Genomic DNA, 25,183 nt, shown 5'->3' on the forward strand with positions numbered 1-25,183 from the left:
AATTAGCCTAGTGAGCCGCGGCACAGGCCACCATTTGCATTTCAAACCTAATCACTTAAATGAGCCCTTTGGCTGTTAAGAATGTGTGTGTGCCATGTGAGCTTCTTCTGCATCTTGAACACTCTAGGCTGACTATTCCGCATGTCGTTGAAAATTTCTGGTGTGCAGATTCAACGTTTTCTCTAGCACCTGTCTCTTCTGATATGCTCCAAGAACCTAGTGTGCCCACTGTGCTCACACTAGTGACCTACAGTGAAACAGACCACCACAGAAGATAAAATAAAATAAGGGGCAGCTATGCATTCATAAGAACCAGCCTGTACCACCACTAAGACGCACAAAGAAAATGAGGACTGAGGCCGATTCATTAGTGGAAGGGTATCTGAAATTGGAGAAGAAATTAAAACTGCGAGAAATTGAAAAACTATCATTGAAAAAGTACCTCACTGACAATATAATGATGTAGCATCTTGGAAGTGGTGTCTGGAGATACCATAAAGGAAAATGTTCCCTTAACAAATGTTAGGAAATACTAATAAAAGAATCTTGAGGGGGTTGGGACATCATGAAGGCTAAATGTTTGTAGACGAGATTCTTTATTGAAGTAATTCACCCAATAATATCTGCAACACTAGATAAAGATAGAAAAGGGATTTCTGCTTCCCACTGCAACATATTAATTCTGAGTCTACTAAAAAAGTACATTCCATTCCTAGGTATTGGCTATTGCACTTTCCTCTCCCTAGACCACCTTAAAAGAAGGAGAAAGAGAACTCACTGATCACTGTGAACTGAAAAAGAAATGAAAATGCAAATTTTGAACACACGTAAACCATCCGTCTGAGAAAATGAGATCCACTAGATCCACTATTTTTGCAATCCAGGAAGCAAAATTTACCTCAATTAATGCAAATAAAAATCTTACCTGAGGTGACATAATTACATTTATATAACAAATAACTACCATTTATTTAAACTGAAAAACAAATTATATTGAACTGCAAATGATTTACAGTAGAGCATTTAGCAACACAGGTTGACTAAAACATGTATGTGTGTGTGTGTGTGTGTGTGCACTGAATGCTTGTGTACATATACACAGATGGTTATGGTTGTTGGGAGCGGGTAACCTGTTGGTGGGAAATGGCTCAGAAACACAATTACCACGGTGGGATAGTAGTTGATGAAAATTAGTGAGGACAAGGGGAGTTGAGAGAAGTCAGGGGAAAACAACTGCATTCTCAGTGCAATTTCTGGAAACAGTAACACCATATTCAGATACTCAGGGATGTAAGTGGAGCTCAGCAAAAAGGACTCGAGGCAGAATATTGAATATAAGGAAACCCAAATGTGTCGATCTTTCTGTGTGAGTATCTAGTATCGAAAGCATCCAAAGGTACTGATTAAACATGACCTGGTCCCACGTGAGCCACAGAAATTAAGGGGCCTCCTGGTCAACCCTAATTGTTCTCCGGTATGAATGGGTTAGGAAATTGAGCTGGAGGAGAGACAGGAATGCTGGGCAAGCATCTTCCAATATAGCAACAGGGGGAAAAGAAGAAATCTACAGGACTTCACCATGGATTGGATGTGGAGAGGAGCTTAGAAATGGGGAGGTCTCCTTCTCTTTTAGGCTCCCATGTATCTGTCTTGGGTGACTGGATGAGTATCAGTGTCATTTTAGACAGAATAGGAAAAGCTGTGGAAGAAGGAGCCAGTTTGTCATGTAATAATTCACACCTGCAAGATCCACAGTCAGGACTGCCCCCTGGGTCACATCACCATCACTCTGCACCTTCACAGCCCCTTATCCCTACAGCACACACCATTGCCTGTGGTCTGGCATCATGGAAAGGGTCTCAGCTCAAAGACACCTGCTGCCGTTAAGAGGAAAATTAAAAAGACTCAGCATCTAAACTGCTCTAAGGCTTTCCTGAATACAAATTTCACTAAAAATTTATTTATGGCTGGTGCCGCAGCTCACTAGGCTAATCCTCTGCCTTGCGGCGCCGGCACACTGGGTTCTAGTCCCGGTCGGGGCACTGGATTCTGTCCCGGTTGCCCCTCTTCCAGGCCAGCTCTCTGCTATGGCCAGGGAGTGCAGTGGAGGACGGCCCAAATACTTGGGCCCTGCACCCCATGGGAGACCAGGAGAAACACCTGGCTCCTGCCATCGGATCAGCGCTGGGCACGCCCAGCCGTGGCAGCCATTGGAGGGTGAACCAACGGCAAAAGGAAGACCTTTCTCTCTGTCTCTCTCTCTCACTGTCCACTCTGCCTGTCAAAAAAAAAAAAGTTTATTTATTTATTTTTTTGAAAGGCAGAGCTATAGAGAGGTAGACACAAACACGCACACACACACACACATACACACACTCACACAGAGAGAGATTCTACCCGCTGCTTCACTCTTCAGTGGCAACAATGGCTGGGGCTGGGCCAGGGCTAAACCAGGAGCCTAGACCTCCATCCAGGTCTCCCACACGGATGGCAGAGGCCCAAACACTTGGGCTATCATCCACTGCTTTCCCCAGGCCATTGGCAGGGAGTTGGATCAAAAGTGGAGCAGCCAAAAGAGCCTTGAGTGACCACTGACATCATAAATAAGAGTGTTAATTATTAAATTAACAACAGAAGTCATTGTGCACTTGCTCCTCATGTAGGACCTCTGTACTTAATGTGCTGTACTATGAGAATTAACTGCAAACTTGTTCTCAAACAGTATTTTAAACTGTGTGTGGGGGGGTGCAAATTGTTGAAATCTTTACTTAGTATAGAGTTGGTCTTCTGTATATAAAGTTGATTAAAAACAAATCTTAATAAGAATGGGATGGAAGAGGGAGTAAGAGTTGGGACGGGAATGGGGGGGGGAGGGCAGGTATGGGAGAAAGAACCACTATATTCCTAAAGTTGTACCTATGAAATTGGCATTCATTAAATAAAAGCTTTCTTAAAAAAAAAAAAAAAGAAAAACTATGAAGCCATCAAAATTTTATATGTTGTCTACAAAAATATTTATATGGACTTTTACTGATGTTCTAATAAGGTAAATGACACTAAAACAGCATCTCATTATTTTAATAGCATCCCATATGTAAATTTGGGAAGAATATATACAATATATTAACAGCAAAAAAAGCAGTAAAATACCTGGATATGTCAATAATTACATTGAAAAATATAATTAAAAGTTTATTTTGTGGTAAAAATTTTAAATCCATGCATAGTTTTTACATAGTACACATTTTATATGACTGTTTTAAAAAATCTCTTTTACAAGTACATAATTATAATGTTAAACAAAACTGTGGTTATTTCCATAGGAAAAAAAAAGTGGAGCAGCCGGGACTCAAACCGGCGTTCATATAGGATGTCAGTGTCACAAGTGGCACCTTTACCCACTGTGCCACAATGCCGGCCCCAAATATTAACGTCTTAGAGAGAGGAAAGAGAATTTGATGATGTGAAAACTGTAGGATAATATACTATGTTACCAAAAGAAATGGACACATGATTAATATTGATTTTGAAATCTGCCAGTCCCATAGCTGCTCCTAGAGTTGGCAAATTTCCCCAGTGAAAGCAGAGGACACTCAGCTGCATATGAATTACTAAAATAATGCAACACATGGGACATATGCTTGCTAAAATGAACCAGTATTCATATATAAACTACAATATTTTTGTTGTTTATTGAAAATGTGAATTTCATTGGACACTTTATATTTATCCAACAATGCTACAGGCCGTGTTTTTTATGTGCTTTCTTTGATTCAGTGCTCAACTCATCCTTATTGTAGAATGGTACACGCAATTTAAACACTAAATACTGGTTTCCGCACTTACTTTAGAAAAGTTGTAAGGCAGAGCATTTATATGGACCACTTGGGACATTTCTCCAAATACGTTATTTTCTGTTTCTCTCATGTTGCATGAAACCATGTGTTAATGTGTTTTAACACCTTTGAAATCAACCATTGAAAAGTTCTGTTGCATATAAGCAGTATCTTAAAGTGCAAAAAACATTTGAATATGTTAAATGTTAAATCTACACCCAATCTTCTCAAAGGTTTTTACAAAACATTTTGGTAACATTTATGGTAAACAGTAAAGAAATTGGCATATGATCCATCAGAATAGCCCCCTTCCTTAGCGCCATGGCACAAGATGGGCTGTGCCTGGTTTCTAGATGCTAAACCTTCTCATCAGATCACACACCTACTGTGGGCTGGGCTTGGGAAGATGCGTGATTCAGACCCAAGTACCACTTTATGAATCAAACTGATGAGACAACCCTAGTTAGCTGGAAGAGTTATTAATTAGCAGCTTCTTGGGCCAGGTGTTGTGGCACAGTGGGTTAAGCCACAGCTTGAGACACTGGCATCCCATATCATAGTTCAAGTCCCAACAGCTCCACTTCTCACCCAGCTCTCTGTTAATGCACTTGGGAAAGCAAGAGAAGATGGCCAAGTACTTGTGTCCCTGCCATGCATGTGGCAGACCTGGATGTAGTTCTAGGCTCCTGGCTTTGTCTTGGACTAGCCCTGATTGTTGTGTAAATTTGGGGAATTAAACCGGAAACAGAAGATCTCTCTCTGTCTCTCTCTCTCATCCTTTCTGTCACTCTGCCTGTGAAATTAATTAATTAATTAATATTTAAGAAAAAATGGTTTCTGGGGCCAGTGTTGTGAAACAGCAAGTTAAGTCATCAAGTGCAGTGCCAGCATCCCATGTGGGCACCAGTTAAGAGCCCTGGCTGCTTCACTTCTGATCCAGTTCCATACTAATGCACCTGGGAAAGCAGCAGAAGATGGACCAAATGCTTGGGTCTCTGCACCCACGTGGATACCCAGATGAAGCTCCTGGCTCCTCATTTTGGCCAGGCCCAGCTATAGCTGTTGTGGCCATTTGGGGAATGAACCAGCAGATGGAAGATTTCTTGATCTTGAGATCTCTCTCTCTCTCTCTCTCACTCTCTCTCCATCTCTCCTTCCCTCTCTCTCTCTCTCTTTCTCCCACTGTCTCTGTAACTCTGCCTTTCAAATAAACAAACAAATAAATAAATGTTAAAAAAAATAGATTCTGGGGCCAGCACTGTGGCGCAGCGAGTTAACACCCTGGCCTGAAGCACCAGCATCCCATATGGGCGTCAGTTTGAGACCCGGCTGCTCCATTTCCAATCCAGCTCCCTGCTATGGCCTGGGAAAGCAGTGGAGAATGGCCCAAGATCCAGAGGAAGCTCCTGGCTCCTGTCTTTGGATTGGCACTGTTCTGGCCATTGTGGCCAACTGGGGAGTGAACCAGCGGATGGAAGACCTCTCTCTCTCTCTGCCTCCCCTCTCTCTGTGTAACTCTTTCAAACAAATAAATAAATATTTTTTAAAAAAATAGATTCTATGAGTGATAGATGATTGTTAACAAAAAGTTACCCCATTATTTCATAGATTAATGCAAGCTTTCTTTAAGCTAGGGAAGCATTTTAAACCTAATATGCACAGTAAAAAACAGAACAGACTGACACTGTATTATGCAAACAAGGGTCTGTGGTTACCACAGTGGCTGAGGATCTGCTCTTCATTTGCCTGTTGTTTAAACTGGAAAGATGAAGAGTACAATTAGACTCAATTTTCACCTCTCCACTAGAATAAGTGGACATTGCCCAGATGGCATAATTCATTTCAGATTGTTCTGTGTGACACTGCAATTTATACAGAATATGTGCATGAGATAATATATGTGGAAGTGCCATGAAAAAACCTAAATGTTACACAAATACACAATGGAATAATTATTACCTACAGAGACCTCTCTCATTTCACAGGGGCTATGACAGTAAGCAGACTGGAACAAAACAGATAGCTGGGTAAATGTGGTGGTGAAGATGAGACTATCAGGTTCCTCTGTGGAGAGAATCTCTGAGTGGATAACCAGATCTTTGACCTTGAGGCTGTTCAAGTCAAAGTCAAATGGGCCAAGGATTTTTACTATCATAGGTTTCAAAACTTGGTAGTGGTGACAGTGGTGCCAGGCTGCTGTTTCCAACAGGTTCAGTTTGGGAAAAGTGTGGATAGTTACAAAACACCAGTGGCAGCCTATTCTCCCCCATCCTACCCAGGCTGGCCTCCCTCCTGATCTTTTTCTCTAGTTCATGGAAAATTCTCTATCACCTTCACCCCCTTCAGGCCATAACACCATCCTCTAACACGTAGATCATGGTTTTTCCTATTGAGTGAAACCTCTTACTATCCAAATACATATGGATGGTCTGGTAACAAATTCCAAAAGCACTCACAGCCGTATTATTTCTCACATATTCCTTCATGTGCCAGGTAAAACTGTAGGCATTCAGAACACAGCAGCAAACAAAACACAAACAAACCCTGGCCTCGTGGAGTTTGTATTCTGGTAAAGGAGACAACTGCCACGTAAGCCAATAAATAAAGTTCACTAAGTACTACTAAGAATAAATGACTGCCTTATAGAATACTATACAGAAGTCAAAAACAACGAAACCCGGTCATTTGCAACAAGATGGAGGAATTTGGAAAACATCATGCTGAGTGAATTAAGCCAGTCCCAAAGGGAAAAATATCATATGTTCTCCCTGATCGGCGACTACTAACTGAGCACCAAGGGGGAAACTTGTTGAAATGAAATGGACACTATGAGAAACAGTGACTTGATCAGCTCTTGTCCTGACGGTTGATGTACAATGTAATACTTTATCCATTTTAGTATTTTTTTTGTTCTAGTACCATTGGTTGAACTCTGTAATTAACACACAATTATTCTTAGGTGTTTAAATTTTAACTGAAAAGTGATCCCTGTTAGGAATTTGGAAAACATTATGTTGAGTGAAATAAGCCAATCCCAAAGGGACAAATACCACTTGTTCTCCTTGATAGGTGACAACTGACTGAGCATCAAAAAGGAAACCTGTTAAAGTGAAATGAACACTATGAGAAACGGTGACTTGATCAGCCCTCACCCTGACTGTTGATGAGCAACTTAATATGTTATTGCTCTTAGTATTTTTTTGTTTGTTCTACTTAATACTTTTGGTTGAATACTGTAATCAATACACAATTCTTCTTAAGTGCTGAAACTTAACTGAAAAGTGATCGCTTTTAAATGTAAGAGTGGGAATAAGAGAGGGAAGAGATGTGCAATTCGGGACATGCTCAGGCTGACTTACCTCAAATGGTAGAGTTAGAAACATACCAGGGGATTCGAATTCAATCCCATCAAGGTGCCATGTACCAATGCCATCTCACTAGTCCCAGTGATCAATTTCTGTTCACAATTGATCATAATGAAGGACTAAGAACCAAAGGGATCACATAAACAAGAATAGCGTCTGCAAATACTAGCTGATAGAATAAAAAAGGGAGAGAATGATCCAACATGGGAAGTGAGATACACAGCAGACCCATAGAATGGCAGATGTCCTAAACAACACTCTGGCCTCAGAATCATCCCTTAAGGCATGTGGATCTGGCTGAAAAGCCCATGAGAGTATCTCAGGCATGGAAAGTCAAGACACTGTGGGGAGAAACCCGGACTGGACTGAGTTACTGGAATTAAGACTTATTCTATGCATCTGCTCTCCCACAATATGGCGCTGGGAGAGGAGGAAACAGCTTCTACACAGCTGCCTCTTGCCAACTTGAGTGATGACCTCCAGGAGCTGATCCTGCTCCTGATTGGAGGAGAGCAGCGTACTCAGCGTGTGGGCAGCCGAGTTGGGATTGGCGGAAAAGGACTATAAAGGAGGAGAGAGACAACATGCACCAGGAACATCTAGGGGGAACATCTATCTGAAGGAACACCTGTGCAGCCCCCGAGAGAGCCGGCCGGTGGTGTGCCGCTCCCCTGCGGAAATGGGGAAAGTGGCTAGGGGGAACCGTCCTTCCATGGAGGTGGAAGGGTCGGTAGCCAACCCGGGAAGAACCAGCAGCAAACCCGGGGAGGGCCGAGCAGACAAAAGAACAGCGCAGGGTCCTGTGTCGTTCCTCCATGAAGACGGGGAGCGACAGACACTCTGGGGAAAAAAAAACCCTAAATGAAAGATCTCTGCGAGTGAGATCCCAGTGGAAAGAATGGGTCATCAAAGAAGGAGTTACCTTTCTCTGAAGGGAGGAGAGAACTTCCACTTTGACCATGGCCTTGTCTAAATATGATCAGAGTCAGTGAACTCAGGGGGCTTCCATAGCCTTGGCAGCTCATGACAAGAGCCTAGGGTGATTACTGATGCCATAAACAAGAGTGTCAGTTTGTTAAGTCAACAACAGGAGTCACTGTGCACTTACTCCTCATGTAGGATCTTTGTCCTTAGTGTGCTGTACATTGAGATTTAATGCTATAACTAGTACTCAAACAGTATTTTTCACTTTATGTTTCTGTGTGGGAGCAAACTGTTGATATCTTTACTTAATGTATGCTAAACTGATCTTCTGTATATAAAGAGAATCGAAAATGAATCTTGATGTGAATGGAAGGGGAGAGGGAGTGGGAAAGGGGAGGGTTGCGGGTGGGAGGGAAGTCACTGGAGGGGGAAGCCATTGTAATCCATAAGCTGTACTTTGGAAATTTATATTCATTAAATAAAAGTTTGAAAGCAAAAAAAAAAGAATAAATGACTGCCTTAAAAATAAAATTTACCCTTGAATTAGCATTTAACTGTTCAGTGGCTTCAGGTGGACTATCTGACCTTGGGGGTGGAGGTGAGAAGTGAATATCAATGTCCTCTTCTCTGCAAGAAGTGAAGATGATTTGCAGTTGTCTATTCCTGCTCTAAAATGCTGTGTCCATCAATTAAAGCTTAAAAACATCTTAATGACAGACATATACAGTGTTAAAAAAATGACAGAATTTGTTTCCCAAGGTGAGACCCAATGGAGATGGGGTCAATATTATTTTTGAAATTAAATTAAATTCTGCTTAAAAACAAATTTGTGAATATGTAAGCAACTTTTGATAAAGTAATATTTTGATACAGTATTGAAACCAATGCTTTAAGATTTTTAAACAAAATAAGGCCTTTTTCTAAAAGAGAGCTAATGTATACCTGAAAGTCAATTTGAGAATTAGAAATAACACTACTTTTGTTCATAAAATGTTGGGCTAACAGCTCCTAAATCTGTGACGGGAGAAGAGAAATGCATTCCTTGTTCATCTCTGAAGCCAAAGTTCCATCACTCTGAATATGTGAGAATGTCTTGGCCATGGCCTCTGGCATGTTTCAGATGATTGGTTTCATACTGTCCCCCCATTCCCTTTAGTAAATCATTTGCTAATCAATATAAAAGAAGCTACCAAAAAATAATAAACCAGATTCAGCATGATTTAAGCAGGATAAAGGCTCTTTCTTCAACCCAAATTCCATCCCTGAGGTCAATGTCTGAATTCCCAGATATAATGATCTGTTCTTTTATGTATACACTAAAGACGCTTCTGAGAGTCGATAAGGAGAAAGGTGGGGACTGGATATAGAGAAACAATGGCCACAGAGTAGAGTATTTGATAGTGGCAGTGGGGAAGAGCTAAAGGACAGCAACCTGGCGTAAAATTTAGTCCAAAGCCACACAGGAAACACCTGTATGGTAACATCTCTAAAATTACAGTATAGGCTGAAGAAAGAGTAAAGGCACTAAAAAATACAGACATTGCAGAGAATAAGGTAGAAGAAATGCTAAGTCACCCTTTACTAAAATGACTAAAACTATTCCTTGCTGTCTGTAGCATGGAGATAACAAGAAGTTATTTTCCCTGGTATTTTTCTTTGCTGACATTTAGGTTTATTACAGTTGAATATTGTTTCTACTAATCTGACTAAAAGTTAAGATTTAAAAACATAGGTCCAAAGACCAGCATTGTGTTGCAGTAAGTTAAACCACTGCTTGCAGCCATGGCTGCTGTGCCATTTGGGGAATGAACTGTGATAGAAGATCTGTGAGTGAGTGTGTGTGTGTATGTGTGTGTATGCGTGTGTGAATGTGTGGGTCTGTGTCTCATTGTCTGTAATTCTGCCTTTCAAATAAAATAAATAAATATTTAAAGAAAAAAAAAGTACCACTCTTGGAGACCTGCACATTCCCAGCCCCTTACACTACTGAAATTAGTCTTAATCTCAGAAAATTTGTAAAAGTAGCCTCTTCTTTCACACACAATTAATTACAGATTTTCAAAACAGAAGGAAATAAGGCCCTTTACTCCTTTCTAAATTTACTATGTTCTATTTAGGAATTAACTATTATCTGTGTAATGCATGGGAAGTCAACTCTATCCAGACAGAATGAATCAATTTAGCAAGGAGCTCAGTGTGGCTGCAGGGACTGACACCTGACACCTTGGACTGTGGCACCAAATCTCTTCTGTGTTTTAGTTTGCCTCCCTACACAACATGACAACAATCAAATAGTCTGTTTGGAAGAATTGCTAAAGCAACACATTTTTAAAATATAACAGAATATTTATATCTACTCAAATCAATTTTTATTCCTCCTCTTTCCTTGGATATTGGTATTTTAGGCAGGAGAAAAAATAAAAGATAAAAAGCAAATAAATTGAAGATGGTACCTTATTTCTTTATTTTCTTTATCACATTTAGAGTAGATCACACTAATCGGCTGCATCATACTTTAGACTTGGTGGTTTTAAATTGATCTGTAGATTTATTTTCATTTTTTATTTTCATTGTTCAAATTTATGAGAAGTATAAACTAACAAGCTTTGTGAATGGGGTCATTGTCCAACAAAGAAAACAAAGAAAAAAAATGTTGCCCAAGAAGAGGATCCTTAGTAGTCAATGAAAAGACAAATAATTCCTGCCAAGGTCATTACAAATTCAATACAAGAATAAAAATAATGGAGTGAGGCAATGAAAGTGGGAATGGACCATACTATCGCAGATAAAGCAGAGGGAACATTTGGGATATGCAAACAAAAAAGTACTTAGTACAATGACGGCCACTTGTTAATGGTGAAAAGTAAAATTAAAAATATTCATGGGAGGAGATCCAAGATGGTGGAATACAGAGGGACTTTACTGCTCTAGTCTAAGGAAAGATGGTTTTAAAAAGGTGGAGAGAGTGCAGTCTCAAGGAAGAGGTAGGGAGATAACAGCAGAGGAAACTTCACTCAAACTAGAGGGGCACTGTGGACCTACATGGAGGGTCTAGACATGTACAACTCAGGACAAAGGTAGCTGAGAGCCTCAGCACTAGCCTTGGAGAGTGAGATGAGACCAGTCTGCAGCAGCCCAAGCCACTGGGAAGAGCCAGGTATGGGACCAGCTTGGAGTCCTGTGGGGAACAGTGTACCTGCCAAACTAGAGGAGATAAAAAGGGGGCATGTTTCTCTCTCCAACCTCCCTCCACCAGCAGCCTTAACAAACCGAGAGAGGGTGGGTACAATTTTGGACATATGTAACAGCTGTGCCGGCTTGTGTCCATGTACCTAACAACCAGTCAAGTGGAGATGCCCGAGTCTTTCTGGGAGAACTGACAGAGGGCGGGGTACTCATGACTGTGGGAAGCTTGTTTTCCAGGACTGTGAAAACACTGTGGCTGCACAGGAGGGTGCAGCATGTGGTTGGGACTTTCAGAAGTCACTGTGGGTGGCTCCACACATTGCACAGATCCTTGCTGCGGTTTTGGGGGCAGCGTGGATGAATATTGGACCCACTGGGGCTAGTGTCCAGGCACTTGTCTCCTTTGAGGAGAAGAGATGAGTATGAGACTATGCCAACACAGCAGAACAAACCTCCCCTCTGATGAAGAAAAAAAAAAGAGTGATTTACCACATGCAACCTGGGTGTCACCTTGGACATTCCCTTCACCCTGAAGCACTAAGCAATGTTCATTGGCCATACCCACCACACACCTGGGGTATCCACTGAAAGAGCGGACACTCTACTAAGTCACAGAGGCATAGTCAAAGGATAAAAGCAATCACAGAGGGAAAAAAAGAAAGAAACCAACAAATATCTCTACAAATCCCAAATAACAAATGCAGTAATTCAAGAAACAAGAATAATGAAGACAACATGACATCCCCAAAAGAACACACCACTTCAATACTAGAATGTGAAGATGAAGAGATTGAAGAAATGCCAGAAATAGAATTCAAAAAATTGATCATAGGATTACTTAGAAATACTCAGAAGCAAATGCATTAACTAATGAAATCTGTACATGACATGAAAGAAAATTTCTCCCATGAAATGGAGATCTTAAACAGAAATCAAATCAAATCAAAAACAGAAAATGAAATCCTGCAAATGAAGAATTCAAAAGAACAAATAAAGAATGTGGTGGAAAGCCTCAACAACAGACTTGCTGAGGCAGAAGAAAGAATATCCAAGTTAGAAGACAAACCTCTAGAATTTTACAATGAAGCCAAAAGGAAAAAAAAGAAGAAATTAGAAAAATAAAAATAGTGTTAGGGGCCAGCGTTGTGGCACAGCGGGTTAAAGCCCTGGCCTGTAGCGCCAGCATCCCATATTGGTGCTGGTTCTAGTCCTGGCTGCTCCTCTTCCCACCCAGCTCTCTGCTATGGCCTGGGAAAGCAGTAGAAGATGGCCCAAATCCTTGGGCCCCTGCACCTATATGGGAGACCCAGAGGAAGCTCCTGGCTCCTGGCTTCAGATCGGTGCAGCTCTGGCCATTGTGGCCATCTGGGGAGTGAACCAGCGGATAGAAGACCTTTCTCTCTGTCTCTACCTCTCTCTGTAACTCTTTCTTTCAAATAAATAAAATAAATCTTTAAAAAAAGTGTTGGAGTTTTATGGGATACAATCCAATGACCCAATATACATGTCTTAAGAGTTCCTGAAGGTATGGATAGAGAATGGACTAGAAGGCTTATGTAGTAAAATTATTACAGAAAACACCCCCAATTTGGAGAAAGAAAGAAATGTCCAAGTACAGGAGGCACATAGAACTAATAGACATGACCAGAAAAGATCTTCACCATGAAACATTGTAGTCAAACTTTCTATGGTGAAACATAAAGAAAATATTCTAAAATCTGCATGAGATAAACACCAGATTACTTTAAGAGGGTCTCTGATTAGACTCAAGACTGACTTCTCATCAGAAAGTCTACAGGCTAGGAGAGAATAGTGAGATACAGTGAAAGCTTTAAGAGAGAAAAACATCAACCCAGAATACTGTACCCTGCAAAGCTCTCATTTATAAATGAAGGTGAGATGAAGAGCTTCTATAACAAACAGAAATTGAAATAATTTGTTACCACTGATCCAACCTTACAAAAGATGCTTAAGATGTGCTACACACAGAAACACAGAAACATGACTATCATATGAAAGAATGTGAAGGTAGAAAACCTCTCAGTAAAAGTACAAAAGAAATCCAAAGTAAACAATAGGAATATTTATGGGAAAATGGCAGGGCAAAGTTGTTAATTATCAATAGTCACCTTGAATGTAAATGGCCTCAACTCTCCAGCTTAAAAATATAGACTGGATGAATGGATTAAAAAACAAAACCCATCTATTTGCTGCCTACAAGAAACACTTATCACCAACAAAGATGCATGCAGACTGAAAGTGAAAGGATAGAAAAAGTTATTCTATGCTAGCAGAAACCAAAAAAAGAGGTGGTGTATCCATCCTTACATCGGACAAAAGAGACATTAACATAAAAACTGTAAGAGAGACAAATAAGGGCACTATGTAATGATTAAGGGAACAATCCAACAGGAAGATGTGACCATTATAATGTATAGGCACTCAATTACAGGGCACCTGGATACTTAAAAGAAATGTTAATAGTTCAAAAGGGAGACATAGACTTAAGTACAATAGTCATGGGAGACTTCAGTACCCCAGTTTCAGCAATAAACGCATCAACCAGACAGAAAATCAGCAAGGAAACAACAGAGTTAATTGACACTATAGAACAAATGGACCTAACACATATCTATAGAATGTTCCATCCTACAGTCACAGAACACTCATTCTTCTCACCAGTGCATGGAACTTCATCTAGGATAGACCACATGCTAGTCCATAAAGCAAATCTCAGAAAATTCAAAAAAAAAAATGAAATCATACCATGCATCTTCTCGGACCACAATGGGATGACTTAGAAATCAACAGCTCAGGAATCTCTAGAACATATACAAACATGTGGAGACTAAACAACATGCTCTGAATGAAGAGTGGGTCATCCAAGAAATCAAAATTTTGAGAAAAAATGACCTCACAGTGCAATATACCAAAACTTATAAGATACACAAAAAGCATTGTTACAAGAAAGTTTATAGCAATTGGCACCTACATCAAGAAATTGGAAAGGCAAAAAATAAATGAAATATCAATGCATCTCAAGGATCTAGAAAAACAGCAGCACACCAAAGCCAAAACTAGTAGGACAAAATTAATAATTAAAATTGGAAAATAAACAAACTTGAAACTAAAAAACTACACAAAAGATACGCAAAACAAAGAGCTGGGTTTTTTTTTTTTGAAAAAATAAACAAAATTGACACAACATTGGACAAAATAACCAAAAAAAGAAGACAGAAAACCCAAATCAATAAAATTAGAGATGAAAAAGGAAATGTAACAACAGACACCACAGAAATAAAAAGAATCATCGGAAATTACTACAAAGAGCTGGATGCCAACAAATCAGAAACCTAGAAGAAATGGACAGATTCCTGGACACATACAATCTACTTGAACTGAGCTATGAGACACAGAAAACCTAAACAGACCAATAACCAAGACAGAAAGTGAATCAGTAAAAGAAACCCTTCCAACAAAGAAAAACACAAGACCAGATGGCCTCACTGCTGAATTCTATCAGACATTTAAAGAACTAATTCCAATTTTTTTCAAGCTATTCAAAACAATTGAAAGGGAGGGAATCCTCCCAAATTCTTCCTACGAAGCCAGCATCACCTTAATTTCTAAACCTGAAAAAGATGCAACAGAGAAAGAGCACTACAGACCAATTTCCCTGATGAACATAGATGTAAAACTCAACAAAATTCTAGTAATAGAATCCAACAACACATCAGAAAGATCATCCATCCAGACCAAGTGGGATTTATCCATGTATGTAGGTATGATTTAACATTTGCAAATAATCAATGTGATACATCACAATAACACACTGAGGAACAAAAATTATATGATTAACTCAATAGGTACAGAGAAAGCATTTGAAAAAATACAATATGCTTTCATGATGAAAACTCTAAGCAACTTGGGTTTAGAAGGAATATTGCCCAACACAATCAAGCCAATTTATGACAAATCTATGGCCAGCATCCTATTGAATAGGGAATATTTGGAAGCATTCCCACTGAGATCTGGAACCAGACAAGGTTGCGACTCTCACTATTGCTATTCAGTATAGTTCTGGAAGTTTTAGCCAGAGCTATTCAACAAGAAAAAGAAATCAAAGAGATACAAATTGGGAAGGAGTAAGTACAACTATTCCTATTTGCCGATGACATAATACTTTATATTGGGGATCCATAAGACTCCATTTAGTCTCTATTTATTGGAACTCATAGAAGAGTCTGGTAAAGTAGAAGAATATAAAATCAACATACAAAAATTAACAGTCTTTGTCTATGCAGACAATGCCACAGCTGGGGAAGAGCTTCTAAGATCAATCCCATCCACAATAGCTACAAAAAAGTAAAATACTTTGGAATAAACTTAACCAAGGATGTCAAAGGTTTCTATAATGAGAATTACAAAACATTAAAGAAATAAATAAAAGAAGATACCAAAATAATGGGAAAATTTTCCATATTCATAGATTGGAAGAATCAATATCATCAAAATGTCCATACTACTGAAAGCAATTTACAGATTCAATACAATCCCAATCAAAATACCAAGGACATTTGTCTCAGACATAGAAAAATGATGCTGAAATTCATATGGAAACACTGAATAGCTAAAGAAATGTTATACAACAAAAACAAGACCAGAATCATCACAACACCAGATTTCATGATATACTACAGGGCAGTTATAATCAAAACAGCCTGGTACTAGTATAAAAACAGATGACTAGATCAATGGAACAGAATAAAAATGCCAGAAATCAATCCATGCATCCACATCCAATTTATGTTTGACAAAGGAGCTTACCCAATCCCTAGAGCAAGGACAGTCTGTTCAACAAATAGTGCTAGGTAACTGGATCTCCTCATGAAAGAAGTATGAAGCAAGATTCCTACCTTACACTTTACATAAAAATCCACTCAAAATGGATCAACGTCCTAAATCTATCACTCAATACCATCAAGTTACTAGACAACATTGAGGATACTCTGCCAGACATTGGCATGGGCAAGAGTTCTTGGGAAAGACCCTAGAAGCACAGGCAATTAAAGACAAAATTGACAAATGGGATTACTTAAATCTGAGAACCTTCTGCACTGAAAAAAAAACACAAAGCAAAATGAAGACCGATTGAGCATGTCCCAAATTGTATATCTCCTTCCTCTCTTATTCCCACTCTTATATTTAACAGGGATCACTTTTCAGTTAAATTTAAAAACCTAAGAATAATTGTGTATTAATTACATAGCTCAACCAATGCTATTAAGTAGAACAAACAAAAATACTAAAAGGGATAATGTATTAAATTGTTCATCAACACTGAGGACAAGGGCTGATCAAGTCACTGTTTCTCATAGTGTCCATTTCACTTCAACGGCTTTCCTTTTTGGTGCTCGGTTAGTTGTCACTGATCAGGGAGAACATATAATATTTGTCCCTTTGGAACTGGCTTATTTCCTTCAGCATGATGTTTGCCAGATTCCTCCATTTTCTTGCAAATGACTGGATTTCATGGTTTTTTACTGCTGTATAGTATTCTATTCTTTTCACTTTTTTTTAACTTTTATTTAATGAATATAAATTTCCAAAGTACGGCTTGTGGATTACAATGGCTTCCCCACCATAACATCCTTCCCACCTGCAACCCTCCCCCTTCCCACTCCCTCTCCCCTTCCATTCACATCAAGATTCATTTTCGATTCTCTTTATATACAGAAGATCAGTTTAGCATACATTAAGTAAAGATTTCAACAGTTTGCACCCACACAGAAACAGAAAGTGAAAAATAATCGATGATTTTTTAAATGATGATGAAATCAGATCAGACCTATTGTCATGTTTAATCCCAGTGACAGTCACGTTGGGAATTGATAATTTCTTTTTTTTTTACAGAAGATCAGTTTAGTATACATTAAGTAAAGATTTCAACAGTTTGCACCCACATAGAAACACAAAGTGAAATATACTGTTTGAGTACTCGTTATAGCATTAAATCTCAATGTACAGCACATTCAGGACAGAGATCCTACATGAGGAGTAAGTGCACAGTGACTCCTGTTGTTGACTTTACAAATTGACACTCCTGTTTATGGCATCAGTAATCTCCCTATGCTCCAGTCATGAGTTTCCAAGGCTATGGAAGCCTTTGGAGTTCTCCGACTCTTATCTTGTTTAGACAAGTCATAGTCAAAGTGGAGATTCTCTCCTCCCTTCAGAGAAAGGTACCTCCTTCTTTGAAGACCTGTTCTTTCCACTGGGATCTCACTCACAGAGATCTTTCATTTAGGGTTTTGTTGTTGTTGTTGTTGTTGTTGTTGTTTTTTTTTTTTTTTTTTTTTTTTTTTTTTTGCCAGAGTGTCTTGGCTTTCCATGCCTGAAATACTCTCATGGGCTTTTCAGCCAGATCTGCATGCCTTTAGGGCTGATTCTGAGGCCAGAGTGCTGTTTAGGACATCTGCCATTCCATGAGTCTGCTGAGTATCTCACTTCCCATGTTGGATCACTCTCCCCTTTATTTATTCTATCGGATAGTGTTAGCAGGTACTAGACTTGTTCATGTGCTCCCTTTGACTCTTAGTCCTTTCATTATGATCAATTGTGAACTGAAATTGATCACTTGGACTAGTGAGATGGCATTGGTACATGCCACCTTGATGGGATTGAATTGGAGTCCCCTGTATGTTTCTAACTCTACCATTTGGGGCAAGTCAGCTTGAGCATGTCCCAAATTGTACATCTCTTCCCTCTCTTATTCCCACTCTTATGTTTAACAGGGATCACATTTCAGTTAAATTTCAACACTTAAGAATAACTGTGTATGAATTACAGAATTAAACCAGTCATATTAAGTAGAACAGACAAAAAAACTACTAAGAGGGATAATGTATTAAGTTGTTCATTAACAGTCAGGGCTATGCTGATCAAGTCACCGTTTCTCATAGTGTCCTTTTCACTTCAACGGGTTTCCTTTTTGGTGCTCGGTTAGTTGTCACCGATCAGGGAGAACATATGGTATTTGTCCCTTTGGGACTGGCTTATTTCACTCAGCATGATGTGTTCCAGATTCCTCTATTTTGTTGCAAATGACTGGATTTCATTGTTGCCTACTGCGGTATAGTATTCTAAAGAGTACATATCCAATAATTTCTTTATCCAGTCTACCATTGATGGGCATTTAGGTTGGTTCCAGGTCTTAGCTATTGTGAATTGAGCTGCAATAAACATTAAGGTGCAGACAGCTTTTTGTGTTTGCCAATTTAATTTCCTTTGGTAAATTCTAAGGAGTGGGATGGCTGGGTTGTATGATAGGGTTATATTCAAGTTTCTGAGGAATCTCCAGACTGACTTCCATAGTGGCTTCACCAGTTTGCATTCCCACCAACAGTGGGTTAGTGTCCCTTTTTCCCACAGCCTTGCCATCTTCTGTTGTTGGTAGATTTCTGAATGTGAGCCATTCTAACCGGGGTGAGGTGAAACCTCATTGTGGTTTTGATTTGCATTTCCATGATTGCTAGTGATCCTGAACTTTTTTTCATGTGTCTGTTGGCCATTCGGATTTTCTCTTTTGAAAAATGTCTATTGAGGTCCTTGGCCCATCTCTTTTTTTTTTTAACTTTTATTTAGTAAATATAAATTTCCAAAGTGCAGCTTATGGATTACAATGTCTCCCCCCCTCCATAACTTCCCTCCCACTCGCACCCCTCCCATCTCCCATTCCCTTTCCCATTCCATTCACATAAAGATTCATTTTCAATTATCTTTATATACAGAAGATCGATTCAGTATATATTAAGTAAAGCTTTCATCAGTTTGCACCCACATAGAAACACAAAGTGTAAAACACTGTTTCAGTACTAGTTATAGCATTACTTCACATTGGACAACACATTAAGGACAGATCGCACATGAGGAGTAAGTACACAGTGACAATTTGACACCCTTATTTGTGGCGTCAGTAATCTCCCTAGGCTCATGTCATGAGTTGCCAAGGCTATGGAAGCCTTTTGAGTTCGCTGACTTTGATCTAATTCAGATTGGGTTATAGTCAAAGTGGAAGTTCTCTCCTCCCTTCAGAGAAAGGTAACTCCTTCTTTGATGGCCCCATTCTTTCCTCTGAGATCTCACTCGCAGAGTTCTTTCATTTAGGTCTTCTTTTTTATTTTTATTTTTGGCAGAGTGTCTTGGCTTTCCATGCCTGAAATACTCTCATGGGCTCTTCAGCCAGATCTGACTGCCTTAAGGGCTGATTCTGAGGCCAGAGTGCTGTTTAGGACATCTGCCATTCTATGAGTCTGCTGAGTATCTCGCTTCCCATGTTGGATCGTTCTCTCCCTTTTTTATTCTATCAATTAGTATTTGCAGACACTAGTCTTGTTTGTGTGATCCCTTTGACTCTTAGACCTATCAGTATGGTCAGTTGTGAACTGAAATTGATCACTTGGACTAGTGAGATGGCATTGGTACATGCCACCTTGATGGGATTGGATTGGAATCCCCTGGCATGTTTCTAACTCTACCATTTGGGGCAAGTCCGATTTAGCATGTCCCAAATTGTACATCTCCTCCCTCTCTTATTCCCACTCTTATATTTAACATGGATTACTTTTCAATTAAAATTTAAACACCTAAGAATAAGTGTGTGTTAATTACAAAGTTCAACCAATAGTACTAGCACAAAAATTACCAAAAGGGATAAAGTATTACATTGTACATCAACAGTCAGGACAAGGGCTGACATCTCTTAAGTGGGTTGTTTGTTGTTGTGGAATTTCTTGATCTCTTTGTAGATTCTGATTATTAACCCTTTATTTGTTGCATAGTTTGCAAATATTTTTTCCCATTCTGTCAGTTGCCTCTTCTTTCCTGTTTCTTTTGCAGTACAGAAACTTCTCAATTTGATGCAATCCCAATTGTTAATTTTGGCTTTGACTGCCTGTGCTTCCGGGGTCTTTTCCAAGAAGTCTGTGCCAATGGCTATATCTTGCAGGGTTTCTCCAATTCTCTAATAATTTGATGGTGTCGGGTCATAGATTTAGGTCTTTAATCCATGTTGAGTGGATTTTTGTGTAAGGTGAAAGGTAGGGGTCTTGCTTCATGCTTCTGCACGTGGAAATCCAGTTTTCCCAGCCCCATTTATTGAATAGACTGTCCTTGCTCCAGGAATTGGTTTTAGATCCTTGATCAAATATAAGTTGGCTATAGATGTTTGGGTTGATTTCTGGTGTTACTATTCTGTTCCAATGGTCTATCCATCTGTTTCTGTACCAGTACCATGCTGTTTTGATTACAACTGCCCTGGAGTATGTCCTGAAATCTGGTATTGTGATGCCTCCGGCTTTGTTTTTGTTGTACAAGATTGGTTTAGCTATTTGAGGTCCTCTGTGTCTCTATATTAATTTCAGGATCATTTTTTCCAGATATGAGAAGAATGTCTTTGGTATTTTGATTGGCACTGCATTGAAGCTATAAACTGCTTTTGGGAGAATGGACATTTTGATGATATTGATTCTTGCAATCCATGAGCATGGAAGATTTTTCCATTTTTTGGTATTCCCTTCTATTTCTTTCTTTAAGATTTTGTAATTCTCATCATAGAGATCTTTAACGTCCTTGGTTAAGTTTATTCCAAGGTATTTGATTGTTTTTGTGGCTATTGTGAATGGGATTGATCTTAGCAGTTCTTAGCCGTGGCATTGCCTGTGTATAGAAAGGCTGTTGAGTTTTGTCCATTGATTTTATATCCTGCTACTTTGACAAACTCTTCTATGAGTTCCAATAGTCTCTTAGTAGAGTTCTTTGGATCCCCCAAATAAAGAATCATATCATCTGCAAAGAGGAATAGTTTGAGTTCTTCCTTCCCAATTTGTATCCCTTTAATTTCTTTTTCTTGCCTAATGGCTCTGACTAAAACTCCAGAACTATACTGAATAGCAGTGGTGAGAGTGGGCATCCCTGTCTGGTATCAGATCTCAGTGGAAATGCTTCCAACTTTTCCCCATTCAATAGGATGCTGGCCGTGGGTTTTTCATAAATTGCCATGATTGAGTTGAGGAGTATTCCTACTATACCCAATTTGCTTAGACTTTTCATCATGAAAGATGTTGTATTTTATCAAATGCTTTCTCTTCATCTATTGAGATAACCATATGGTTTTTCTTCTGCATTTTATTAATGTGGTGTGTCACATTGATTTGAGAATATTGAACTATCCCTGCATACCATGGATAAATCCAAATTGGTCTGGGTAGATGATCTTTCTGATGTGCTGTTGAATTCTATTGGCCAGAATGTTATTGAGGATTTTTGTTGGCATTTTGGAAGTGAACTAGCAGATGGCTTCTCACTTTGTCATCTGTCTCTGTCTGTCTCTCTCTCTAGCACTCAACTAAATTTTTTCAGTCATCTAGGTCCATCAGCTGTTTGGAGTTAATTTGTGTACATGGTGGGAGGTATAGATCTAAGTTCCTTTTCTTATGCTTGTGTATATCCAGTTGTTCCAACACAATTTGTTGAAGTAACTATTCTTCCTCTATTGAATTTTCTTGACATCATTGTCAGAAATCATTTGGCCATCAACATAGGAATTTATTTCTGGATTTTCAATTTTATTTCATTGGTTTATATAAATGTATTTATGATAGTCCCACATAATATTGTTACTGCAGTTTTATAGTAAATTTTGAAATCAGGAAATCCAATTCCTCCAATTTTGTTCTAATATTTAAAGATTGATTTGAAAATTCTATTCCTATGTATGCGTATATGAATTTTAGGGTTAGCTTGTCAATTTTTACAGAAGAACCAGCTGCACTGAATTTGCACATTATTTTGCTGAGTATTCCCATTGTGTTAAGCAGAAGGATGATTCTCCATCCTTGTTACATGTTCATGCTGATATGATGCCTGGAACTATGGATTCTCCCCCTTGGGGAAGGGGGGAATTATGGTAGCTAATGGATTTGAGGTTGCTGGGTCCTGAGTAATAGCAAATGCAATGACAGTGTCAGAGTTATGTGTTTTGAGGAAGATTCGACTGTCCATTGCTGACTTTGAAGATGGAAGGGACTCCTCAATCAAAGAGCATAGAAAAGGGAAGGGAACAGATTCTTCTGGAGCTTTTAGGAAGGAATACAATCCTACCCAAACCTTGACTTTAGTTCAGCAAGAACTATTTCAGAAACACCCAGAACTATGTTTTGTGTCTTAAACCACTAAGTTTATGGTAATTTGTCACAGCAACAAGAGGAAACTAAAGCAGCCATTTAAGCAATAGCAGGTCTTCCAATATTTGAATCCAAGATGTCTTTCCATTTATTTAGACCTTTTTCTTTATTTTAACAAAGTTCTATCATTTTTCTTGCATGAATTGTATACTTCTTTTGCTAAGTTTATTACTAAGTATTTTGTTCTTTTTGATACTATTAAAAAAAGCTTCCTTAATTCCATCTTAGATTGTTCATTGCTCACGTGTAAAGATATAATTGGTTTCTGCATATTGATCTTGTATGATCTTGAAAACGTACTGAACTCATGTGGAAGCAGTATTTTTGTGTGGGTGAATTTCTTTCCATTTTCTACATAAACAATCATGTCATCTGCAAATAGAGGTCATTTTACTTCTTCCTTTCCCATCACTCTGCCTTTTATTACTTTTTTCTGCTTAATTGCCTTGAGCAGAATTTCCAGCATAATGTTTAACAGAAGTTGTAAGAGCAGACTTCCTTGTCTTGTTTCTGATCTTACGGAGTGTTAGAGAAATATAAATTAAAAAACAGTCTCCTAAACTTGATACATCACATCAACAAAATGGAGGATTAAAAACCAAGATTATCTGAATTGATACAGAGAAAGCATTTGATAAAATCAACATCTTTTCATGATAAAAATCTTATACAAATTGGGTATAGAAATAACATACCTCAACACAATAAAGGCAAACATGACAGATTCACAGCCAGCATTACTCTGAGTGGGGAAAAACTGGAAGCATTTCCATTAAGATCTGGAACTAGACAAAGAGTTCTACTTTCCCCACTGCAATTCAATGTAATTCTGGAATTTTTAGAGTAATTATAAAAACATTTTAAAAAGAAATCAAAGGATACAAACTGGAAAGGAGGAAGTCAAATTATCCCTGTTTGCAGATGACATGATCCTTTACATAGGGAAACCAAGGGACTCTACTAAGAGATTCTTGGAACTTATATGAGAGTTGAGCAAAGTTGCAGGATATGAAATCAACATGCAAAATAGCATTTTTATATGCCAAGGACGTTCTGAGAAAGAACAACAAACAACCAAAGGAGCCATTGTCTTTACTTAAAAAAAAAAAAACTATTAATTTGAGAGGTAGAGTTACAGACAATGAGAGGGAGAGACAGAGAGAAAGGTCTTTCATCCACTGGTTCACTCCCAAAATGGCCGCAACTGCCGGAGCTGAGCTGATCCAAAGCCAGGAGCCAGGAGCTTCTTCAGGGTCCCCCACATGGGTGCAGGGGCCCAAGCACCTGAGCTATCTCCCACTGCTTTCTCAGGCTGTAAGCAGAGAGCAGAATTGGGACTAGAGCAGGCTGTAAGCAGAGAATTGGGACTTTCCCAGGCTATAAGCAGAGAGCAGCCGGGACTAGAACCGGTGCCCATATGGGATGCCGGCGCCACAGGCAGAGGCTTACCCCACTGTGCCACGGCACCGACCCCAGTATGTATGATCTTTCAAGTGTGATTTTTGTTTGGCAGAGTTCACTAGAGGAGGTCAAGGGAGTGGGTAGCTGACATCTCCAGAGCAGGTTTTGTGCACAGTGAGTATGTTACAGTTTCTGGAGGGAACTGCAGTCATGAACTCAGTATCCCTCATCCAGCACCAACCAGCCACACTCAGAGGCAGGTCTACATTCCTAGTCAGTAACCTCTATTCAGAGGTCTCAGTTCAGGTGCTTTCCAGAAATCTCGGCTGAGCCCTCCTTTGGGGGGACCTTAGTTGAGTCAGGGCTTTCAGCTACTGGTAAGACTTTTGCATACTGATGATTAATAATTACATGCATCATAAAAGGTTAAGCCTCTGCCTGCCATGCCAGCATCCCATATGGGCGCCAGTTAGAGGCCTGGCTGCTCCACTTCCCATCCAGCTCCCTGCTGATGTCCTGGGAAAGCAGTGGAAGATGGTCCAAGTGCTTGGGCCCCTGCACCCAAGTGGGAGACCTGAAAGAAGCTCCTGGCTCCTGCTTTGGATGGGCCCAGCTCTGGCCATTGAGGCCATTGGGGGAATGAACCAGCAGATGGAAGACCTCTCTTTCTCTCCTCTCAAATAATTAAACAAATCTTTTTAAAAACGTGCTCTTAAAATGGTGGAAAATAGGGAGTAGATGTTATACTTCTTATTGAGTGAAGCATTATGCCTTTTATTATAATATAAACTTAAAATATGTTATCTCAAAAACTAAAAAAAAAGGGAGAGAGAAGGAAGGTGGGATGGAGAGAGAGGGAGGGAGGAAGTAAGGAAAGAAATATCATTATATTCTTAGAATTGTTTCTATGAACTATATTGAATATGTTAAAAACTAATTAATTTTAAAAAATAGGGAGTGGCAGTTTGGTGCAGGTGTTAAGACAACACTTGAGATGCTCACTTCTCATATCAGAGCACCAGTGTTTGGGTCCAAGCTCTTTTTGATTCCAGATTTCTGATAATGTATACCTGGAAGGAAGCTAGTGATAGCTCAAGTACTTGGGCCGCACCTCCTACAGGAGAGACCTGGATTAAGTTTCCATCTCTTTGCTTCAGTCTGCCCCAAACCTGGTTGTTGCAGGCATTAGGGGAGTGAACTAATGGTTAGAAGATGTCTGTTTCTCCAG

At 39.3% G+C, this 25,183-nt stretch overlaps 1 protein-coding gene across 7 annotated transcripts in view; it reads right to left on the reverse strand.

Annotated features, from left to right (window-relative positions):
* Window positions 1–25,183, reverse strand: part of NEK10 (NIMA related kinase 10) — a 376,418-nt gene that overhangs the window by 159,451 nt on the left and 191,784 nt on the right. The window contains exon 24 of one of the 7 annotated variants that reach the window (XM_051858884.2): window positions 3,941–3,962. The exons of the other annotated variants lie outside the window; for them this stretch is intronic. Coding sequence (XP_051714844.2) covers window positions 3,956–3,962 — 7 coding nt within the window. The 3' untranslated portion in view covers window positions 3,941–3,955. Of the gene's footprint in view, window positions 1–3,940; window positions 3,963–25,183 lie in introns of those variants that run through there. 7 annotated transcript variants of the gene reach the window in all.

The sequence above is a fragment of the Oryctolagus cuniculus genome, chromosome 4 (assembly GCF_964237555.1).
Source record: "Oryctolagus cuniculus chromosome 4, mOryCun1.1, whole genome shotgun sequence".
NCBI lineage: Eukaryota > Metazoa > Chordata > Mammalia > Lagomorpha > Leporidae > Oryctolagus > Oryctolagus cuniculus.